This window comes from Plodia interpunctella, chromosome 3 (assembly GCF_027563975.2).
Source record: "Plodia interpunctella isolate USDA-ARS_2022_Savannah chromosome 3, ilPloInte3.2, whole genome shotgun sequence".
Classification (NCBI taxonomy): domain Eukaryota; kingdom Metazoa; phylum Arthropoda; class Insecta; order Lepidoptera; family Pyralidae; genus Plodia; species Plodia interpunctella.
Window position 1 is genome coordinate 1,912,611 of NC_071296.1, and position 24,005 is coordinate 1,936,615.

Genomic DNA, 24,005 nt, shown 5'->3' on the forward strand with positions numbered 1-24,005 from the left:
AGTGGAAGATTTGTGAGCATCATATCAAGCGGAAATCCTCTAGTCTACCCCCTTCCACCCTCCAAAAAACCAACGTAATGCCATGCAACTGCAAGCAACCATGAGTAATAAGGAACCATGCTAATCGGTAAACATCATTATATAGTTAGAGAGGCACCATCACGAAATCAATCTTATAATATATACTTACAGTAACGGTAGTGGTAGTGAGCTCCTCAGTAGTCTTCGGTTCCTGACAGCCGATGACTTCGAAGCGGACGGCGATGTCCTTGTGCCACGTCAGCGGCCGGAGACGGAGGAACTTGGCCTCGATCGGCGGCTCCAGCATTTGCTTCATGGCTTTCTTGTGGTCCACTGGTCCGCGGAACACCTGAGCGTGAGGATTCATTCATAGCAAACCCAAGAAAATCTTAACTTAGTAAAATATTATCAGATTAATTTATTATATCACATACACAATAGTATATATCGACATTATAAAAGTTAAAAACTTTTTTTTTTCAAAAATCAATACCAACGGGCGACAATGGCTGATGAAAGTGTCAAAAAAAAAAACGCCAGAATTATTTATAGCGCGGGCGAAACAGCTAGTGTCTTTTAATACAACGATAAGTTCACCATTTATACATACGTATTCTTCACTATTTGTACATTTTGTGTAATAAACATTTAAAGAAATAAAATAGTGCTACGGAAGGCACGTTATTTTAAGCCGTTAACTTTGGAGTCAAGGTTGTATATGCAGTCATTAAAACCCGTCAATCCTCAATCAGGTGGTGGTCATTGCCCATACTCCTTATCCATCCATAACGAAGGCCAATGCCCCAGCGGTGGGGGCGTTTAAATGGCTGTTGATGATGACGAAAATACCTTGGGCTTGCCGTCAGCGTCATTGACCTTGGAGAAGACATTGGCATCGTCTCCATACATCAGCTCATAGCTGGTGACGTACTGGTCGAAAATAGGGCTCCCTTGCACCACTACCCCGTAGATGGGCTCGGGGTGCGGGAACTCCACTTGGATATACTGCTGCTGGTCCATGACTTCGGGCGTCCAACTGCCAGCTGGTAAAACATTTGAATGGGAATCGCTAATTGGTATATGCAATGCATGATTTTTTTTTATCGTTTCCTTACAATTTTTTTTTTTATATTTAGTAAGAATGTACTTATCCCATTGAAACTTAATAAACACACAGGATTTGTTTTTATTAGGAAAAAACAGGGACTGAGCTAGCCCCAAAGTAAGTTCAAGACTTGTGTTATGGGATACTAACTCAAGGATACTATATTTTAACATATACAATACATATAAACATCCAAGACTCTATTACTTATTTTATATGTAATGCCACGTTCACTTCAATTTAAAAATTATAAATAATGGTCATTTACCATATAATAGGTACTACAAAAAAGATAAAGTAAGGTATATACAAAAAAGGTATATAAAAAGGTATATACAAAAAAAGGTATATAAAAAGGTATATACAAAAAAGGCACTGATCGGTCTTATCGTCAAAGCGATCTCTTCCTGTCAAACTTAGTGTGGGAGGAAGGGATTTGGATATTTACCGCTAACATGAGTTGTGGATCCATCTAGAATGGCGTTTTGGGGCTTGAAGAAATCATTTGAAATTGAGCTGGCGGTGAAGGCAGAGTCGGATAGTGGCTGGTCTCCCCACAACAATCTTTTGTAGCTGAAAATAAAATTTGGCTATTAAATGTCTCGATTAGAACATTTTGTATATTTAGACACTTAAAACTAGTACACCATTTTGTTTCTTTTTATTTATTTCTTTTACTTAACAAGTGTTTGTTTCCCTTTTCTTCTAATATGTATAAATATATTCACAATTGTAGTCTTTATGTAAAACTTTTAAGGAAGTAGCAGGTCATTCACATCACGAGAATCATCAGATTACTAACTGGGAAGTCCTAGCCTTATATTGTAATTGTAATTTTTTTTTTATTTTACACGTCTTTTTATTCAAATAAACACTTTGAGAATTTCTATTTTGGCTCATTCGAGACGTGCAGTTCCGGCCAAGAGTTCTATAATATTCACTCCATATCCTACTGTGGATTTCGTACAAGAAACTAAAAGATAAGAAGGCGAAGCTGATACGCAACAACAACATTCCCAAAGAGAGTGGATGTCAGACGAGCTGAAAAAACAACCTTCAAAATGTCAAGGTTTATTCATGCTGAGCCCGGGGGTGGCGTTTTACCCGCTAATGAAACAGAAAATACGCGAGGATTAGATCATTTCTCAATTATTTATTTATAGTACTTACCTATCTGGAGAGCATTCGGGCGGCGGCGACGTCGTGCTAACAACGATCAACGGCGTATTCGTCGTCGATGGCACTTGAACCGTGGTAGGTTTCTCAGTCGTGGTAGCTTCGGTAGTAGGAGTTTCCGTGAACTCTAGGAGCCTCCCTAATTCGTTGGTGGCGATGAGGCGCTCGTGGGTGGTGGCGAGGGGGGTGGAGAGGCAGTCCGACGTGTCACAGTGAAGGTCGTTGTTTAAGCATTGACATTTCATACAGTCGCTAGTTATGACGCCGCCGGGCTGTGAGAAACAAGAGTTTAGGAAATGAGCTGTGTTCCAGGCTAACGTGAGATATTTTTAATTGCAACAAGTTGTGCACATTCTATCCATTTTCTAAGTTTCATCCAATCATATTTTTACTAACCGATCGAGGTCATAAATTAAAAATGGAAGTTTAAAACTATGACCGTAAAACGCAATAATCTTATTGTTTCACAGCTTATGTGTAATATATATATATCGACAATATAGCGTTAAAATTGTGTTTCACAAGTGCTGAATAATCACGGATGGCTCACTGGCAATTGACTTCTGGCAGATCTATCTAGTAGTTAGTTTACCTGTCAGATGATAAAACGACATTTTATCAGAAACCCCAAGTCTTAAAAACAATGACAAACACATTCTCACCTTGATAACCTTGCCCTCAGAATAGCAGGTACAATCCTTGACAGGCACGCAAGTCTTCTCATCCCTCCACATCAACCCTTTTCCGCATTTTTTTTCCTTTTCAGATTCTTCTACGCAGGCGTCTGCGCATTTCTGTAAAATTATCACAACTGTACCAAAAAATTGTGTTGCAGGCGGAAACAAATAAGGATTGCAACTGCATTGAAATGAGTAAATCCCGACGCGCCAGCAACCGAAACGTTCGAGATATAAAAAGGAACATGTGCGTGTTATTTGAATGAATATTATAGTATTTCAGTTATATAAGAAATTCATACTTTGACAAATACAGACAGGGTTTTTCACAAAATATGAAAGTGTTACATTAATATGATATTCTCAAATTGAAACATATAGAGGACTCTGGACTTAAACAATATGAAAGATTAACAACTGACCTCTCCGGGTCTACATAGCCCCCTGTCGTTGAGGACGTGCAGGAAATGGTCGCAGAGCTGGTCGCACGGGAACGCGCACGGCTGCAGCGCGCGGCCCGCGGCGCACGGGCGCGGGCGCGGGCGCACGGGTTCTGTTTATATTGTTTACGAAATTTTTTACGTACTCGTATTATAAAAAGAAGTTCTCCTGTCGCCTCTGAATGAATGCCACAAACTCAAAAACTATTGGTCGAAACTATTTGTACGAAACAATTTTTACAATAAATAAATATGTAGGGGCAAATCATACAGATTGAGTTATGGGATGCTAACTCAACGATACTATATTATATAACATACAACCAAGACCCAGGTCAATCCGAAAAAGATAATTTTTCAAGTTGACCTGGCCGGGGACCGAACCCAGGATCTCCAGTGCCGGCGTGATGACCATTAGGCCACGGAAGTCTTCAATGTCAGTCGACAATTCTTTCATAAACTAAACATAAAATAAAATAGTAGGTAAACTAGGCTTCTGTTCAGCATTTGCTTTGAAATACCAAATAGACAATTGGGGGCGTTGGTATTCTGCGGATACCAGTTGTAACATCACTACTATTAACATAGATTTCCTATAATATTTGGATATATAACAAGATCTGTATTAGAAAAATGTTTTTTTTTACTTTAATATTTATAATTATTTCTTTTATTGTAAAAAATAAATAGCTTACCGAAATTGAAAGTAGTATCAGGATACGTTTGAGGAGTAGTAGGAAGCTCTGGAAATTAATCAAAATCTAAATTTATATAAATGTATGTACTAAATACTTAGTAATAATTTGTTAGGTACGTATTATCAAGAAAACTATAGACGTTACGTTTTTCTTTTCGCTTTTACAAGAAAGAGAAATGATTATTAGTTACATGAGAAGAAACGAGACTGGGTGCTAATATCTTTCGTCTCTCACCGTGTGTCCAGTTTTACAAGGCCCAATCTACTACTATATTTTATTTTTATTTTTTGTATGATATGTACCAGGATGTTGTATGAAAATCGATCATTTGAGTAGTCTAGCTCGTCGTGTTTAGTTTTGTCTTTGCGTAAAATTATAAACATACAACAAACTTTACCAAGTAGCGCAATTTTCATCAATTTACCCGTCTCATTCTTGCACTCCGGTCTTATTTCAAACACCGTCGACGGCCAATCACAAACCATGCTGTTGGGGTTGTACAAAGTGCCTTCAGCGCAGTTCTTCAGAGCTGTGTGCGGTTTGTCCGGGTGCATGAGGTCGGGGGTGCACTCGTAGAACTGAGCGCAGTTCTTGGGGTGAGGGTAGCTGGGGTGGTCCGCGTTTAGACATTGGAATTCCTCTGTTAGAAGAAGGAGAAATATGCGTCAGTTAAAAAAAAAACGTTTACTTCTTAAGCTCGTAAAGTTTGACATACGATTGGATGTAAGCGTCCTAAAAATAAATTGCTCAAGATTATTTATTAATGCTCTAGTAATTATTATTAATTAATGCTCTAGTCATTTTTTGTTTACTCAAGAGCTCAATTAATATATCATACAAACGCAAAATGTTCCAGGCCCAAAATAATAATCATCCAGTGTGACCCAACTTAAAAATGTATGTGGGTTACAGCTATTTCCAGTCAAGTACTAGTATCTACTTTCAAAGATTATTAATGTTTAAATTTGCATTTTCCTCAATTTGCCTTCTTTTATTCTATAAATATACTACTATATAAATATCTACTGAAACTCACCTTCGCACTGGCAATACACTCGTATCTCGAAGTCAGGGCAGGTGTTGCCAGTCTCCCGACACACTAGTCCCCGCTCCAGACTGCACTCCACGTCTAAGCCAGTTTGTTTTGGAGTCTGATGGTTCACTTTGGTCCGGCATTCGATCTTTGTCATCATATCGGGTTTGCACATCGGGGAGCCGATTTGCTTTTGAAAAGGTAAATTAAACATTTTATTGTTTAGTTTCATATTGTTTGACATTGACTAAGATAGATATAAGATCAGATATATAAAGATATAGACAAGACTATTATTATATTTATCCCATAGACATCCTTTCTTGACCTCAGACCCGACACTATAATTAATTATAGTGCAGTAAACAAAAATTTGATACTCAATAATAAACTTACCTATCTACAATATGGACCTTCGAAGTCACCCTAGAGTCAAAATAGTTTAACTTACAAAGTCTTTGTGCTCTGGTAGTGGCTCCAAGTCCACAGATTGTCCCTTGGCATTGACTTCGGGCGTGTGCTTGCTGACCCAGTCCGACCAACCTGACGCGCACTTCAGGGGCTCGTCGTGGGGCTTCGGAGACGTAGCTGTTATTGTTGCAGTTGGCTATAAAATTGTAAAAATAATTAATTTTGTGACTATATGAGAGTGTTGGTGGTCATGTGGTTAAGACGCCTGTGAACCGAAAGGACCCAGATTCGAATCCTACTCGTCCCGCATGAGTTTATATAACAGACTGATGTATAGTCGTTTTCATAGATCATCACTTGTTTTCGTTGTAGGAAAATATCGTGAGGAAGTGTTGTGTGGAAGTGGAAGTTAACACCTGAGAGAGAAACCGGGAAAACTCATATGAAATAGAGAGAGATAGTATATTTACCGCCACCGTAGAACAGGGCTGCCCCGTGCACACTTTATGTTTCTTCGAGCATCTACATGAGTGACAGGCATCCTCCTCAATGACCCCTCCTTCAGGAACCTCTGTACCATCTTCCAGGGTCATGCAGACTGGTTTGCATTTGGCTCTCGGGACACATTCAGTCAGAGAACTGTTGGAGTACACAGAGCCTTCGGGGCAAGAATTCTTTGGCTTGCAACCTGTAAATGTTTTTAGTTACCGGAAAGGCTAGATAATCAGAAGTGGGACGTTGCAAATATAGTAATATTTGTTAAAATTATTGAATATGATTAATGTATTTTACATGAGTGTTATAAATATGAAAGTGTGTTTATTTGTCGTTCTACATAAAAACCTAGTATTAGATGGATGTGATTTAAACTTACAGCAAATAAATTTTATCTGAACATGTGTATAACTTAGATATTTATGTAATACTTTTAAAAAATCATCATCAACCTTTTTCTTTGCATTAACCATGCAACACTTTAGCCTTTTTATTTTGTGTAAAATAGCAATGGCGTGGAGCATAAAAAATTCCATTTCCTATTACAATTTACCTTCAACACAGGCGTCCTGTCCGCACTGAGTGTTCAAATCAGCGTAGTCCATAGTATTGTCGCAGGTTTCCAGCGGACACGGAGACACGCATGCGTCGTAGTTAGAGCATTCCTCGTCACATTGCATAGCTGTAAGGATGATTAAGTAATTTTTGAAATTGTATGGAAGTATGTATTTTATACACATGTTATAAAATTATTTGTCAGAATTTCCCATACCTTCCGTATTATCGTAAATAAAATAACGTTGTCCAGACCTCAGGCTGAGAACGAAAACTTTCCCAGTATGTACTCAGTGTTTGCAAAACATCCATATGTGTGATACAAATGGATATTATATCAGCTATGTTTCTCACTTCATATCAACGAATCATTAGTTAAAATGAAGTGAGAAACACACCTATATTTTTACATCGATACATTAAACAAAAATATATAAAACAGGCATGAAAGGAGGAAGAATAAACAAGAATACTCACGGCACAATTCCGGCGTCCTCCACTTAAACGTAACGCCGCGCATCGCGCACGCGTGCGCGTACGCGGCGAGCGCAGCGCACGCGCACGCGCAGTCCCCGCCCGCGTCACACGCGCACGCGTCCTTCTCACACCTCTGCAGCCACTTGTCTGCGGGAACTTCAGAGTGGCAGAGGGAGAATGGGAAGCGTTTTAGTGAGCCACAGGTTGCCGTGGCCCACTCGTTGCGCTCCGGACGCTGTTTGCAGTGGTCCTGGTGAGAAAACTGTTACTTCAAATACAAGGTAGTATTAGCTAAATTTATCAAACTTGTAACATGAAGAGACTGGTGTCCCACAAGGTTAATTTGTATGTACATTAATATTAAATAATGTTGACTTTGAATATAGATTCATGATGAGAAATTAACTGTTAAACTACCAGCAGCACTTCTAGTAGTGCTATGGTTAAAGTGTGTTTATTGTAGCACATGTGCCAGTAATGCCATTGTTGAAGTTTCCTCATTTACCATATTACTATTCATTTACGAAAGTAGTCACGTTCAAAATTTAATTTTACTACTATTAAGTTTACTACCTTAATGTACAATGATTAGTTCAGTACAGAGTACACGAAAACTGGCTGGTCATGTACTATACATTCAGAAAAGTGACGTGATTTAGAAACACTGGTGCACCTCAAGGCTCAATCCTAGGTCCGTTAATTTTAATGTTGCGTCATCAGGTGTAGTAATAAAAATACTATCACGTTATAAATACTCACCCCAACTGGCTGGGGTTTTGGGCAAGTAGATTTGAGTTTCCAAGAGTCTGCAAATATAAGGGGAGAAGATTCCGCCATTCCACCACCAGATGGAGTCTGGAAGTCGTCGCGAGTGTCCGCGTTGTAGTTGCCGCATAGACCTTTCACCTAAATTAATCATAAACAATATTTGTATCATTACATAGTACAAAACAAAGTAGCTTCCCGCTGTTTGTCCCTATGAAGGCATAAATCTTTAAAACCACGCAACTTATTTTGATGTGGGTTTTTTAATAGATAGAGTGATTCTGGAGGAAAGTTTAGATGTATAACGTGAGTAATATTGCACGCGTGCGAAGCCAAGGCAGGTCGCTTCATTATCAGTTTATTATATTTGATTTGCTAACTGGATGATCAACATACAAGATTTTAATGTACAAATTTAGCAAACAAGTTGCCAGCCTTCGTGGAGCGAATACAACATGTACATTTGTAATATTATTTTAAATGCTAATTTAAATAAAGGTAATAATGAGAAAGCTGGTCTTCTGTGGTAATAAATTTTAGATATAAATTATTATTATACATTGATGTGTATTATTGTACATAATTTAATTTTTGTTTACATCTTGTACGTAACACATACATCTACAGAAAAGGCATATAAATAACAAACTTTCAAATAAAATTGTTTTTATTTTCATCTTCGAATGATACACATAACTTACTGACGTCAAAAATTTACTTAAAACTAAATCTAATATCGACTTCGATTCTAATCAGACTTCGAATCGACTTAAAATCAAAACGCTTTTTTGTGATGTTTTTTTCTTTATAGTTATGGTTATAAAACAAACTCACCCGGCCTTGCCAAAGCGAGTCAACTTTGACGTAGACTCGCAGCTCTCTGTCCCATTGCAGACTGACTCCCAGAGATGGCACATCCAAAAATACGTACGCACCCGCCAAACGCAATTTGATCCTTGTAAACAAGTAATTAAAAAGCTTATTTTTTTTATAAAGCAGGTATCAACAGCTACATTCATAATTATGTACCATGTCTATTTAGATACCCAAGAAAGTTAAACATGCTTTAAACTGAAGTATGTTTTGTCCCGACTGTCAATGTCAAATCTTATAAAGTACGAAAGTTACTAAATAGTTTTGAGCTTAATCAATCAATCAATTCATTTATTTGCATTAAATGTAAGAAGAAAAGTTCAGATCATAATAATTCCCTTATACATTTTACCTCTTAAAGTATGCTTTAACTTATGATTAATATGTTATGTAAGGATAATTCTGATGATCTTCGTGAGACTAGTCTTATGGGAAAATAAATAGACAGTTGGCAAACATTCATAAATAGGAAATTTTTGTAAGAATATGAAGCAAAATTATTAATTATCTGATAAGCTCCTGTCAAGTAAATTATTTATTTAAAATTTAATAATTATGATAATATCGCAGTATATCTGTAAAGTTACCTTTTGAGTTTAGTAGTGTCAGGCAACGGCGAATTTCTGGTGAGTGAAACGACTTCCTCGCTGCCAGGAGTGCCCACTTTGAGCACCACTGACTTGGAGCAAGTTGCGCCAGTGGTTCCACAAGGCACGTTCTGGTGAAAAATGTGGCTTAAAATCTACGATTTCCATAAACAAGTAAAACCTAATAATACAATTGTATAGTATATAATGGGAATTACAAAAATGTATAAATATATCTTGCAATTTGTTTGACAACGCTTATTGCAAACAATTTTCATTCGTTCATTTCAAGTCAGTAAAGTGAATATCAGGATTCGCCGTTGACGGATAGACATTACGATGATAATGCAATTTTATAAAAAAAAACTAGCTTCTTCCCGCGGCTTCGCCCGCGTTAATTTTCCGGGATGAAAGGTATCCTATGTCCTTCTCCATACTTCAAACTATATGTATGCAAATTTTCAAGAAGATTGTTCGAGTACATAGAAGTGAAGAGGTAACAAACAAACAAACAAACAAACAAACAAACAAACAAACAAACAAACAAACAAACTTACTTTCGCATCTATAATATTAGTAAGGATATAGATCCAACCTGAATCTCCACAACGAAGCCATCATCAGCATCCATGGAGCCCTTAGCAAGCAGATAGGTGCACACGCCCTCGAAGTCGTAGTCCGCGCCGTCGAAGGTGACGACGTGAGAGTCGCCCCACGCGGCGCAAACTCCCGCGCATTTGCGTTCGCTGCACGACCAGTTGCCACTCTTGCATTCACTGTTGAAAATATTTGTTGATGACACTTAAACAGTGTAATACACAAGTTTGTTGGACAAATTAAAAAAAACCCCCGACTTTCAATATTCATTTCACTACAACTTTTAAACGGCCGAAACGATTTTCATGAAACATGGCTAAGAACACTCGGGATAAAATTATCTATGACACAAACAAAAAACTAAACGAAAATCGGGTCAACCGTTTCGGAACTACTATTCCACAGACAGATACACAGATAGACACGTTAAACTTAACCCCTCTTTTTGTGTTGGGGTTTACAAATGGTAAATAAGTACAATTGATACAAAATATATTTCATTAATTAAACATTTAAGAACATCGTTCATAAAAAATAGTAATGTTGGAGGCGCCGGGTATCGATCCCGGTACCTCTCGCATGCTAAGCGAGCGCTCTACCATCTGAGCTACGCCCCCTATACTACACGAATTAAAACAAAGTATCAAGTTCATTTATGCCGACTAGAAAATGATGCGGTTCAACAAAAAAGACAGTTGGAGGCGCCGGGTATCGATCCCGGTACCTCTCGCATGCTAAGCGAGCGCTCTACCATCTGAGCTACGCCCCCTATACTACACGAATTAAAACAAAGTATCAAGTTCATTTATGCCGACAAGAAAATGATGCGGTTCAACAAAAAAGACAGTTGGAGGCGCCGGGTATCGATCCCGGTACCTCTCGCATGCTAAGCGAGCGCTCTACCATCTGAGCTACGCCCCCTATACTACACGAATTAAAACAAAGTATCAAGTTCATTTATGCCGACTAGAAAATGATGCGGTTCAACAAAAAAGACAGTTGGAGGCGCCGGGTATCGATCCCGGTACCTCTCGCATGCTAAGCGAGCGCTCTACCATCTGAGCTACGCCCCCCGGTGGTATAGTGGTTAAATCAAGGCACCACTTGTAGTAAACTAACCGATATGGATCAAGTATGCGTAACGCGTGAGCCTTTGAAGTCAACTTTCACTCGTAAAGGTCAGTTTGTCACCTACTTTGTTACAACTTTATAACCAGTTTATTATAAATGTTGTTTGCATCAATAGTATTGGCGATTAGTCGAATTCTGTGTGGGTCGATCAATTTTAGTGTTTATTTCTATGTGTGTAAAGGGTCAAAATTAGTGTTATTTTTAAGACGCCGCGCCACCAATATATATATATGTTTTATCTATATTTATTAGATGTATGTGGGTTTTTATAAATCAATAAATTATATAAACAAATAATACATATTGAGTTAGCCCCAAAGTAAGTTAGAGACTTGCTTAAAAGACGTCTCCAGTATGAATCCATAGTACCTTCTTGCACTGAACATAGAGTATATATTCCTATAGAATCGTTGCCAGCAACTAACCAAGTGTTACATTCCTCCTGCATCTTGTGCCCGTCGGGATAGCTGCGGCCGCCGTGGTGACAGGGGCACGCGCTCGCCAAAACACATTGTTTAGACGACGTGTCCAGTACAAATCCTTTCTTGCATTGACAACCGGGACGGCATTCCTCGCTCGTGCTAGACGGAGGAAGGTGCATGTTCTGCAAGAAAAAAAAAAAACGTATTGCACTCCGGGAGTGCCGGCAGGAGTGAAATGGAAACTGGAATTAACGTTGTGACGTCTTACGAATTTCGATCGGAATAATTACAATACAGCGGAAGTAATTGTAAACTCCTATGTGTGGACACTAAGTTCATTTTTAGACAGGTACAAAAACAATTATGTTGTGTTACAGCGATTACTATTAATGTTGTAAAAGAAATATTTTCAACGGAGACTCAGGCAGAAAACATGATTCTGTATGCACATACTTTTTGTAATTTTGTGCAATGAAATGTTTAAATATTAATGTTATCAGACCATGAAAGAAACTTTTATTTACGCCAAAAGATCTTTATGGCAGAACCCAACACAAAACCTTAGTAGAATTCGATTGAACATTAGAAATTAGAAACTACGTTGCAGTTTGGCAGGGGATGTAAATCTTATCAATCATTACAAAAAATAAAAATACAAAGTGTATGCACAATTATAAGTAAATACTCTAGGGGCGAAAGTAATAATGTTTTATACCTTGCAAGTCAAGGGTTCAGCGATCTCGCAAGTGGTGAACTCCATATTCTTAGTAGCGCTGCAGTTGCTTCGTAGATCTTCAGCGGGCGGGTACTGCGCGACGTCCGCGGGCGTCGCCGGGACGCACTCCCAGACACCACCCACACAAGTGCTAAATTATATCATTTTATTTGGAGAAGATCGACATTTGTAGGTCTTGAACAAAAGTATTGTATATAAAGCCAAGAATACTTTAAGAAACAACATATCGTTCTTTCCTTTTCATTACAATCAAAATAAGTGAGATCGAAGATGTGCTATTTCACTTGAATCAATGGTAATGAGTGAGTTATAGAGACATGTTGCGCGTCAAATGTAAATGTGTAGTGTATTCGTGGCTTAAAGATATTATAAACACACCAAAAAAGGGTCAGGAGTCTTTGTTAAAAATAAACCTTATTAAATATTGTTATAATTTTATAAGCAGCTGTCTGCTTGACGTCAACCCTTCTGTGCTATTATTGAACATCAGCTGCGCTGCCAGCAAGGCTATGTGTTACTTATTCGTCTCATACGACATCCACGCCATGATATGGAGTAGTCCAAGTTTAGGGCGGAACCACGCGCCACAATAATAATAATGTACATTTACACGCGAATGGCGAAAGTACTAATGTTTTATGCACAAATTATTTATATAGCATTATTTCCAGCACTAACGTGAAACGGAACATAGATTCTCTTACCATAACTCTCTCTCACGTCTTCCAGGTCTAACTTCCTTGTACTCGGCATCGAACTTCATTCCTTTGTGGTAGCAGGGACACAAACCAACCGGCACACATACACCGCTGTCATCTAGGAGCTGTTTGAACAAAAAACCTAATTAATTATACTAGTGGTTCGCCGCGAACTTACGACCTCACGAACACAATACAATATTTTACAAAATCGTGAATATTTCAAAAACGACAACCTATTTTGATGCGCCATGAACTTAAAAATTCTATTGACAGATCTTACATACCATTTAAATGTAATCAAAATCAGACCAACAGTTCGAAAGTTAATACGTCACATACAAAAAAAAATATTTTTGCCCCAAGTTGATATGTAGATCTTTTTAATATTTTTAACGGTACTACATTTTATACTCTCTGTTTTTGCATCAAAAGAGTCTGTGTTCGTACACTGTCTGATCCCATACCTGTCCGGGCGGGCACGCGCATCCTTCAACACAACAAGGCTTGCAATCGCTAGTTCCGGAAGCTACAAGCGCTAGGTCCGTACACTGTCGCAAGCAACTGTCAGCGCAAACGGTGTATTCTTGGCCGCCCGCGCATTGCAGTTCTGAAAACATTATATTGATAATACTATGGCTTTTTAACTAGAGCAGGATAGTTTTAACGGTGGGACGATGGCCTCCCAGGGTACTTTCAACGGAAATATAACTCACCGCATTCTTTGACATTGTACCGCCATTGCACTTTGACGCCATTCTGCGCACACGCCATCGCATAGTCTCCGATGATGGGACACAAGCACTTGGACACATCGCCTGCGCATGCGCACATGTCGTACAGACACGCTTCGTAGTACGGTTCCACGTCCACGTACCAGTGGCACTCTAGAAAAAATATTCTAATCAGGCGGGGTAAAGTTCGACGGTTTTCTTTTCATAATATGCGCAACTGTGGTTTTTTCCCACAATCAACGTCTTACGTCTGGAAGAGATTTCTTCATTGAACTCAGTTTAAGTATGTATACTTACATATAGGCATAGATAAAACAAGAAATGCCGTATTTCAAACTGAGTTCTGAGTATGAAGGAATCTGTTTTTTAAAGGTACACCTTTAAATTCGTCGATAACTTACCAGAAAACAGCGTAGTCTTTAGCCTACTGCAATATTTTTCTGCAGCTTCCTTATTCTCGACATTGGCTTTGCAAGGGTGCTCCGGTTCTGTGGCCATGACGTCATCACACAGTTCCCTGGTCTTCCATTTGTTGGCAAAGGCCAGGGTTGATTGCTCGACATCTCCTTCGGGTGTTAGGAAGTCGTCTTTTTGGTTTAAGTTAAAAGTGCCGCAGAGACCCTATTGGAAGATAATGATTCATTTGAAAGTAACTAGTAGAGAAAATAATACAAATAGAAAGAGACGAAAAAAACGACAATAATGGTATGGAGCCTTTCTGGCATGATAGGGAGCAACAAGGTTTAAATGGATTTCCTTCGGCATATCTTCTCAGCAGTGGTTATTATTCAATTGCCAGTAGTGTGTAGCTTTTTGAGAAATACTATATAATTTTAAATTGACGTGAAACAGCTGTGTTCTTGTGAAGGTCTAATTTTTGGATAAATGTTATGGAATTTGACGTTAATGGGTGGTTCTCAGAGCGTTTCGACCGCTGCGGCCGCGCTATCAATACGATCTGTAAATTTTCTCGAGGAAGGTATCATTTCCAAAATCAATCATTTATTCAATTGACATTACCACAGCACAGATTTTTGATATTTTTTTTGAGATTATTTTAAAGTCACATAGTGAAACTAATTCTTGTCATTGTTGAAATTTGAAAAATTCTAATGACAGCGCGGCCACAGCGGTCGAAAAAAACGCTCTGGGAAACACCCTAATATCATTAATCTTACCTGTGTTTTTCCTTGCAGTGTTGGGGGGACGTCGACAAACACCCTGGTTTGGCCGTCCCACCACACATCAACTTTTATTGGCAGTTGCACTATAAAAAAAATAGACTCATAGAAAATCTGGGTTATGCCACTTTGCCACTCCAAAAATAGTTATACTTTAACTCCAAAGCAAAAACAACAATAGTAATATTTTAATTTAATCTTTCGACTTAGTATTTGAAAAGACAAATTGGTTACAATTTTTGCCATTGTTTTGACCACCGTGTACATCACTCATACTATCTCTTTAATTGGGTCCGTGTATGTTTCTTGGTGAATTATTACTTACTTAGTAGGTGGGATAAGGTCAAGAAGAAGAAGAAGAAGTAGGTATTTGGAGAGAGAGGACACTCTTCCTCTAACTCTCCAAGTACAAGATGACCAAGCTATTTTCCAAGTTTCGAATTTATAACTTTCAAAGACACGAAGAAATTATATGACACATTCATATTAGTAATTATTAAAAAAAAAACATACCAATGACAAAGAGCGACGAAGCAGCTCGTATCCGCACCTTGCCAACAGTGACCGGTAGTGACGTCACTTCCTTGCCATTGACGAGGATGAAGCCTCCTTGCTTCAGGTGGATGTCGACACCGTCAAAACTTATTGACACTGCTTTGGTGCAGGATGGCTTGCCTTCGCCCTTGTATGGCGCTAGGTTCAATGCCTATACGAATGTAAGGTTGAAGTAGTGATCGTCTTAAGATTTTATATGTTAGTTTTATCGCATTACTTTGCAATGTCAGTGCCAAATGGCGTTAAGAAGTAAACAAAGAAAAATTTACGTTAAACATAAAAAATATATATATCCCAGTCGAGATCGATCGATCTAACGATGTAAATTACCACAATACATATACATACATTTTTTGGCCATATAAAATATAAAGTAACATATTAACGGTGATCTTGACGGTATTTCATATTATTTCATAATATTAGATAGTTCAGTGTCCAATAAAGTTCTGTCCTGTTTGGAATTTAACAGTTTCTCACTATCATTTAAGTGAGAAACATCCGGATAAGTGGGCATTTTTAAAGTCATAGATACACAACGCATACAAACCTCAGTGATAGCCCCAGAGCACGCCACATTCTCCACTTCAATAGTGAAATTGTCGCTTTTTAGTAGATTATAGGTGCAATGGCCCATAAAATCGTATCGCAATCCATCGAAGGTTGTGTAGTGCGGGTCTCCCACGGCGCTGCAGCGCGCGCCGCAAGCTACTTGCGTGCACGTCCATTCGCCTGATTGGCATGTACTGAAGAAAGATTAAAATAAAATAATATTATATTTCAACAATATTGTCCATACATAACGGTATTGAGATGAATTTAACTGCCGGGCAAAAGTGATCCCTCTTTTCTCTAAATATTCTTAACATAATATACGTGCTGTTATTGTTAAAAGATTACCGTTATTTGAATATAAAATAAAGAGAAAAACAATCAAATTATACATTCTCAGAAAACAACATAAGCTTTGCTTTCTAAACTTACATGGGCAAAATACGTTTAAATGATGCCTGAAAACTTTGAACACACGAGAACTACTCAATCAAAATCAACCTTTAGAGGGCACAGCAAGCGGGCTTCTACTACTCACCAACCTACTACATACATCTACTACAAGCCTTTAACTCTTCTTCTTCAGTCGTAGTCTTCATTTCTGAAGGTCGTGCCCGTTCTGGGAAGCCTCTGTTGAGGAACTGACTGACGAGCCGTCGCCTTGCTGTCGTCAGCGCGTCGGAGCGCTGCAGTCCCGCACAGGGCCCCTCGACTACTCACCAAGTGTTACACTCCTTCTTGATCGTCTGTCCCGGCTTGAAGCTCCTGTTCCTCAGCCTGCAAGGGCAGTGAGCGCTGGGCACACAACGGCCGCCCTCCAGCAGCAGCCCGTGAGGACAGTAGCAGCCCTCGCTGCAGGTAGCGTTGTCCACTTTGCCCGCGAGTTGGGGGAGCGCGCAGCTCGCCTGGGAATCTGGCCCGCACGCTTTGTAGACCTTGCCCTCTGGGCATTTCACAGCTGCATAACAGAGGAAATTTATTTATAGGCATAATGATAGAGAAATGTTTAGGAGCGTATGCTAAAATTAATAGTGGAATGAGAAAAAAAACTAATGTTGACAAATTTGAATAAAGTAATCGTAACTACATAAATGTTTTTAACTTTCAGCAGCAATTAACAAAAGCTTGCTTTAATGTGAATTCCAAACAGCAAATTGTAATAATAGTCCTTTAGTTTTAATAATTTATTTTGAATGAGAAACATACGGCACGTGTCTTCGTCTCTCCAGGCCTTCATCTCCTCGACACCGTGTCTCAAACACTCCTTTGCGTATACGGACACTGTTCTGCAAGCGCATTCTTCTGGACCTAAATAAAATATAAAATCAAGCTCAATGAGAAAACGAGAGAGAAACGTATAATAATAAACTTGACACAAAAAATATTAATGTTTTTATTTTATTAAATCGCATAAAAAATGCTTACTGAGGCTAGTTGCGCAGGCGCAGTAATCCCATTGACAAGTTTCAAGTAGCATTGATACGTCCATCACCTGAAAGCAAATCGTAAAAATCATAAAGGTTTCATGGTCAATAGGGTTTTATAATCCAACTTCTTCATCTAAATCTTTGCAAAACTATAGAAACAATTTTACCTTAGAGCACTTTCTGAACTTGTCTTTACTGAATATTTTGGTACAGAACTGAAGCGCTTTCTTCATATCTGCATCTGATTTAGAAGAGCACGCGTTGACCTCGGTTGGATTGCTTTCACATATATCTGAAAATTAATAAATTGGATTATCGATCTCGTGTGAAATTTGTCGAATAGTAATTACGTCCGTCGTAATTTATGGTTCACATAAATACTAGAACTCTCTAAATTATCTCTCTGAAATATCCATATTACGACGTCCATTGAAAAATAAGCTTTAAAACGTCCTGTGTAGACATACTTTACAGTGACAAGAAAAGGTGTGACAGCAAGATTTCCACCGTGAATGTATATCTAAAAAGGACGCATTAAAGCTCATTTTTCAATGAGCTGTATGACTGAAAAAGGAACTAACCTCCAATCTTGTTCAGCTGCCAGTCAGCGGCCATAGCAGTGTTGGACATAGCTGTCGCCCCCTCCTTGGTCTTCAGGTCATTTGCCGCGCTGCCGTCCAGACTGCCGCAAAGACCTTCGGTGCTGTTCCATAATTGTACTGTGCCTTCCACCAGTATCAAGTTCTAGGAAAGTTTTAAAGTCATTTTATAACATATCATCTTATTATTTTTTTTACATGTCTACGCAAGTACCAGACGGGTGATCGGTCTTCTCATTCTGAGACAATTTCAACCAATTTACCCCGTGACATTTCCTATTTTCACGATTTTCGATTTCTTAAAAAGTCGGCAATGCATCAGTGTATTGGGTTACCGATGTATTTACACCAACTGCGGTGTTTGTTTGGCAACAGGCAAGCAATCCATTGGCTATTGAAACGCACAAGATTACGTGTTTCGTTCACTCGTCAGTCATTCATCAGTCGTCTCAAGTTCCAATGTCAATGCATTTCTCACTCGGTACTCTAAATTCGAGAAGCGATAATGCGCAGTTCCTCAATTTGAGCGCCACCTCGCCATATGTGTATAGCTAAGAGAACTGAAAAACGTATTCTTAAACATCCTTTTCTGTTGTTCATATCACATCGTGTCTCGATTATTCATGATCGAGGCATAATTGGTCTTAAATATGAATCAGATCTGACATGTGTACTCGTATTTATATGTACGTCGACGTAAGACGGAAAGAGATAAAGATAATTCGGCCGAACAAGCATGGTCTCGATAGCTGTGGTTAAAAGCACTGTCCTGGATAGACAGGGTGGGTCCAATTCTCGCTCGATTCCAGCTATTTTTCATCTCATTATTATTTTCAAGACATAAAACACATTGAAAATGTTACAGAGATGTCAAATAAAAACTGACCTCAGTGTCCCACTTGACAGTAACTCCAGCCGCGTCCAAGTTGACCAGGACAAAGTCTCCAGGCATCGCCACTCGGATACCAGGCAATGAGGCCGGCATCGGGATCATGCGTTTGGTGCTACGGAAGGCAACTGTGCCGTCCTCTGTTGAAAAACAAGTTCATAATAATACATAATAGTATACATATGTACCGACGGGAAACATGACGACGTTAATATATGTGGTCGTCCAAATTAAAAGGGACCTTTATTGCCGTTGTTTTGTATTGGAACAATGGCAATAACCCACCTAAGTGCTATCCGCCATAAGGTGCCTTTTGATTTGGACGACCCCATATTTATAGATATGTGTTCAAAGCGCTACAGTTAAGATATTTGAGATTTTTTCCAAACATTAGGAACTGCGAGATTTTCGCAGTTCGAACTGTTGTATTTGTGTATGTTTTAATCTTATATTGATTAAATTATTTTAAAATAACATTTATATATATAAGGCTTGTGTATAACATTTCAATACTTTAATGAGAACTAAAAAATAATTTTTCATACAGTAAATAAAATTGATAGATTAAAGTGACATCAGATAATCGTATACTAGCGTCCGACTTCGCACGGGTGCAATTTTATGCATTTTTTATACATATAAATCTTCATCTTGACACACTTATCTGTTAAAAAAAAAACAAAAACCTACATCAATCGCGTAGATGCAGTGGGAATCGACTTACAATGTAGTAATTAGTATATCATACCTCCAACCGCCAGTATATAGGGCTTGTCTTCCAAGTAGATGGTCAGTTCGCTGGGACAGAAGACCTTATCTTTGCATTCTCCATGTCTGACTGCTATGGTATACTTGTGGTCAATAGCATCTCTGACTAGAATGTGTTGGCAAGGAGATTGGAAGCTGTGAAAACAGTATTATATTTTTGTTATCGAAGTAATGTAAGAAAAGATATGTAAGCAACAATTAAGGCCACCATATCTTGTAAAAGGTGATTGGTCGATGGCGGAAATCGTGAAATAGACGAATTCCGTGATAAGCCTTCATTTTAGCCTTTAGTTTTGCTATATACAAAAAATAATAGGCAAACAATTTTGTAAACATATTGAACCTGTAAATCTTTCCATCAAAAGTGCCACACTTACAAATCTGAAATACCAACTGTCACAGAACTTTCACTGCTGCCACCGCCATATTTCCTTGATTAGTAAAAGTCAAAATCAGTTTGCGAATATATCATACCTGTAAATCTTGCCGTCAAAAGTTTTATAATGCACGCCGGCCCACGTCAGGCAAGTCCCGCCTTTCGGACTCAAGTCCTCAATAACGACGGTCATGGAACTCCCACCGCTGCCACCGATATATTTCCCTTCCCCATGCTCCGTCATACTGTAGCCGTACGAGTGGCTACTACTGCTTGTGGAACTGTTCCAACTTGTGCTGCTTTCATATGTCTGCAATAGGAATAAATTGTTTGTTTAATTTGGTCTTTATCTCTCATCTCCGCATGATCAATTTTGAAGCAAATGCTTCACAATTGTATTACAAAATTCCACCTGCACAAACAAGGTTAAACACATACATACGTTTGTACATACATTGCAAGTTAAAGCTTATAAAAATTAATACTAAAACCATGTCCTATACATAATCCAATAAACGGTGTGAAAAATATTGATGGTGTTTAAAGGACATTGACTATTTTAGAATAGGTATTAATTAAGTACATAGAAATGTGTAAAAAAATTGAGCATCAATTTGCATACAAATAAAACAGAAGGTACACTTACCCTGTTGTGATAATTGCTGGGTGTTATCACCATTACGTCCTCTGCAAATAATGCTATAGATCAATTTACATTTATAACTCCTTACATAAAAGATAACGCACAGAGAAGACTTGATGATATTCGACCGATTTCGGATATGGCGATAACATCAACGATTTTGAACTCTGATACAACTTATGAAAGCAGATAAAACGTATGTATTACTTATAGGTTATGCCTCAAACAATTCATGAACTAATTTAAGAAATTGTGATAAATTTATGACAATTAAGTTTTTTAAAACAAACAACAAATTTAAGTGGAAACAGGTCTTATTTTTTATAGAGTGTATTAATTCAGACTGTCAGATTTTATTCAGTTCGCTTAATAATAAAATAATTATTTTCTAGTAACAAAAGCCACTTTGTTAGTACAGGTTAGAACTTACATTGCTTATTTTTACATACTTATATTTATGTATACTTGAAACTTATTTAATATCAATATATGATTAAGTATAAGGGCTTCTTATTTCACAAAAAATCTCATTCAGTAAACCCGTGAGAGGAGAGGTGGCACTTAAAGGCAGACTCACGTGATAAAATAAACTACTAAGATGATGTACTTCCTCCTTACCCATTTCATAAAAGTCAAATCAGATGCCTTTAATATTAAATATATAAATACTCACTGAAGACGCAGTGCGGCACCGGTTGAGGTTCAAACACTCCAGTATTGTATTTACACGTGTATAGTGTCGCAGGTGGCGAGCTGAAGGTAGACCCAGATGGACAACGCAATTTGCAAGAGAAGGACTCGTGGTCTCCGAAGCAGGAGTAGCCGCCGTTGAAGGCCAGTTTGCGCATGTCGCACACGCTGGTGGCTGGTGAGAAATTCATATGGTTATATTAAATTACATTGTAAGAAATAATTACAACATGGGAGACGGGATTCTAATGATTTATACGCATATCTATACGTTTGCATAACAGCTTAGGAATATTATGACGCATAACATTGGAATCATTCTATTTCACTTGCCGTGTAATATTTGTAATGCCCGCTTTTGTATTTGTCACAAGGTAACTAACAAACTTACCGATTCTGTATTGGACACAATGACCATAGATTAAACAATTTGCGAGATAAAATTAGGCCAGAACAGAGTTATGCGAAATAAAACAGTATGCTAAAATAATGTTTTGGGTCCATACTGAAATGCTCGTTGCGTCCGTAGTGAAGTGAAAGCGCGTTTCATATGTTTGACATCTTTCTTGCACACGCCGTCGCAGCCTCGCTAGTCTAGCTAGTATGGTTGAGGCCAAAGGGAATACGCATAAGTATGAACTAATTGTAAAATTACCGTGGTCACCACGCTTAGCCAACACTAATTGGAGGACGACGAGGACAAAGCTTTGTTTTTTAGGATTTTGGTCAGCTATAAGACGCTATTATTTAGATTGGGGTTAAAATACCTAAAAATAAAAGACTGCAAAAGTGAAGTGTTGAAGTTGGACCTAGACGGACAGCGCATTTAGCACAAGAAGGACTCCTCAGCATACACTTAACATCATATATGTGTAACTATAATGTAGTAGCTGCTACTGATCTATACTCACAATACTGGCAGGCAGGTCCTCGATAACCATCGGGACATTGACACGTGTTCAAAGAGAGGCAAACTCCTCCGTTCTGACACGGCGGGTCACACTCCGGCAGACAATCCGGTATGGTGGTGAAGTCCGCGCGCGTCGGCTGCCATTGGCCGTCCACGCAACGCATGTTTGCGATCGTAGATCCATCGATAAACTTGTGGCCTTCCCGACACTGTACTGTGCAGAAACTAAAAATAAAGATGAAGTGTTAGAACAGCTAAGAAAAAATAACACGAGCTTGGAAATTGTTGTTTTTAGTTGGCAGCAATAACAAGTGAATGCAATCAATTCACTCATTGGAACGTTTCCTTCTGGAGTTCCTATGAAAAGGAAGGTAGACTAGTCAGGGAATCGTCTCGAATTTGCAATATCTACCAGAAATGTTGATAGGAACAGACTTTTCAAACCAATAGGTGACGCTATGAAGAATAACAATCAACCTCATAAACCAATGGTGTTATGACGACTCGGAAGACATTCCAATGTCTTTTTGTCAGTCTATAGATGACTATAGGGGAGGCAAATCTGTCCAAGTGGGGATAGATTATAGCTCGTAAACTATTCTGTATGGTATTTCCTTCAAATCACAGCAAACATACTGTCTTGCCTTGCGTGTTCTGCCACCTGCACTCTAAAAGACTTGCATGACACCACAGCTAGTGCTGTTTCGATGGCGTCATGTTGATCTTCGCAAATTTGATTCACGTAGTCGACACGCTGAAAAGTTTTAGGGGTTGTAAAGATGACTTACTCATTGGAGCAGTTCCTCTTGGAGTTCATAGGAAGAGGAGGATAGACCAGGCAGGGTTTCCTCTCGAACTCGCAGTATCTGCCATGGTAGTTGACAGGGCATTGGCAAGTGTTCGTGTCTATGCAGATGCCGTTGTTTTTACAATCCGGATCACACTTGGCTGATCGATAAAAGTGAAAAATATCTTCAAAACATCTTCTTAATGTTTGTTTTTGTCATTCGGAATTCCAGTGTATTTGTATCTTTATAAAAATGTTTTAAGATTATTCGATGATTTAATGCAAAGATCATAAGTGAAAAATCTACCATACTAGTCGTTCACCGCGAACGTAGACCTCACGAATACAATTTTTTTTTTACACAGTTTTTTTTTCATATAAGATATAATGTCAAATATCTCAAACACCTTTTTCAAAGTTAGTCTTTTGGCTTCGCGCGGCAGCGCGTGCCGTGTTCAACAATACATAAAATAATTTGGCGTGCGTATTTTTTAATTCCACGATATTCAGAATCTATTCATCCAATTTATGTGCTGTAAAGGACAATTCATGAATTTATCTTGATGATGAAATAACTTTTAATTATAAGGATTTGTGTAGTAATGATTGTCAAAATGCACCTTTTAATTTAAATTATCTTTAAATTATCTTTTTACATATATAATGCCTTATAGATACTTAATTATAAAGTATAGATGTATTGTGTCGCGGACTTTTTTAAGGATCTACTAAAAGCCTATATTTTGGTAGTACATTATATGCATGTATGTATGTATTTTTGCCCCAAGTAGAATGTTGACCCCGCTCGCTTCTCTCGGTCGGTCAATTATTCCTAAAATAATTAAAACTATTAAAGTTAGTTAAAATATGTTTCGTCTCTATTTCACTTTACAATATTTGACACTGAAAGAACAGGCATGCATACGTGATAGTTAAATCCAACGAATATATTTAACTAGCAACCAGTCCCGGCTTCGCTCGGATAAAACTATAATAA

At 38.3% G+C, this 24,005-nt stretch overlaps 1 protein-coding gene and 4 non-coding genes across 6 annotated transcripts in view; all 5 read right to left on the reverse strand.

Annotated features, from left to right (window-relative positions):
• The window catches only part of Hml (Hemolectin), a 59,799-nt gene that overhangs the window by 32,607 nt on the left and 3,187 nt on the right, over positions 1-24,005 (reverse strand). Inside the window, exons 4-41 of one of the 2 annotated variants that reach the window (XM_064437070.1) lie at positions 23,010-23,169; positions 22,223-22,446; positions 21,295-21,486; positions 20,625-20,665; positions 20,077-20,288; positions 19,583-19,737; positions 18,832-18,974; positions 17,928-18,090; positions 17,514-17,638; positions 17,345-17,411; positions 17,126-17,227; positions 16,640-16,877; positions 15,918-16,113; positions 15,326-15,518; positions 14,810-14,898; positions 14,033-14,252; positions 13,614-13,784; positions 13,365-13,507; positions 12,904-13,022; positions 12,179-12,329; positions 11,467-11,645; positions 9,909-10,089; positions 9,314-9,444; positions 8,688-8,808; positions 7,848-7,994; positions 7,089-7,338; positions 6,610-6,738; positions 6,032-6,249; positions 5,602-5,757; positions 5,154-5,340; positions 4,542-4,757; positions 4,115-4,162; positions 3,402-3,532; positions 2,965-3,096; positions 2,297-2,574; positions 1,575-1,699; positions 871-1,064; positions 191-370 (exon numbers count right to left, since the gene is read on the reverse strand). In XM_064437070.1, coding sequence (XP_064293140.1) covers positions 191-370; positions 871-1,064; positions 1,575-1,699; positions 2,297-2,574; positions 2,965-3,096; positions 3,402-3,532; positions 4,115-4,162; positions 4,542-4,757; positions 5,154-5,340; positions 5,602-5,757; positions 6,032-6,249; positions 6,610-6,738; positions 7,089-7,338; positions 7,848-7,994; positions 8,688-8,808; positions 9,314-9,444; positions 9,909-10,089; positions 11,467-11,645; positions 12,179-12,329; positions 12,904-13,022; positions 13,365-13,507; positions 13,614-13,784; positions 14,033-14,252; positions 14,810-14,898; positions 15,326-15,518; positions 15,918-16,113; positions 16,640-16,877; positions 17,126-17,227; positions 17,345-17,411; positions 17,514-17,638; positions 17,928-18,090; positions 18,832-18,974; positions 19,583-19,737; positions 20,077-20,288; positions 20,625-20,665; positions 21,295-21,486; positions 22,223-22,446; positions 23,010-23,169 — 6,107 coding nt within the window. Of the gene's footprint in view, positions 1-190; positions 371-870; positions 1,065-1,574; positions 1,700-2,296; positions 2,575-2,964; positions 3,097-3,401; positions 3,533-4,114; positions 4,163-4,541; positions 4,758-5,153; positions 5,341-5,601; positions 5,758-6,031; positions 6,250-6,609; positions 6,739-7,088; positions 7,339-7,847; positions 7,995-8,687; positions 8,809-9,313; positions 9,445-9,908; positions 10,090-11,466; positions 11,646-12,178; positions 12,330-12,903; positions 13,023-13,364; positions 13,508-13,613; positions 13,785-14,032; positions 14,253-14,809; positions 14,899-15,325; positions 15,519-15,917; positions 16,114-16,639; positions 16,878-17,125; positions 17,228-17,344; positions 17,412-17,513; positions 17,639-17,927; positions 18,091-18,831; positions 18,975-19,582; positions 19,738-20,076; positions 20,289-20,624; positions 20,678-21,294; positions 21,487-22,222; positions 22,447-23,009; positions 23,170-24,005 lie in introns of both variants that reach the window. The other variant, XM_053769848.2, reaches the window with a different exon arrangement.
• Positions 10,455-10,527, reverse strand: TRNAA-AGC (transfer RNA alanine (anticodon AGC)). The gene has a single exon. It is a non-coding gene; the product is annotated as a tRNA-Ala (tRNA).
• Positions 10,607-10,679, reverse strand: TRNAA-AGC (transfer RNA alanine (anticodon AGC)). Its single transcript has one exon. It is a non-coding gene; the product is annotated as a tRNA-Ala (tRNA).
• TRNAA-AGC (transfer RNA alanine (anticodon AGC)) lies at positions 10,759-10,831 on the reverse strand. Its single transcript has one exon. It is a non-coding gene; the product is annotated as a tRNA-Ala (tRNA).
• Positions 10,911-10,983, reverse strand: TRNAA-AGC (transfer RNA alanine (anticodon AGC)). The gene has a single exon. It is a non-coding gene; the product is annotated as a tRNA-Ala (tRNA).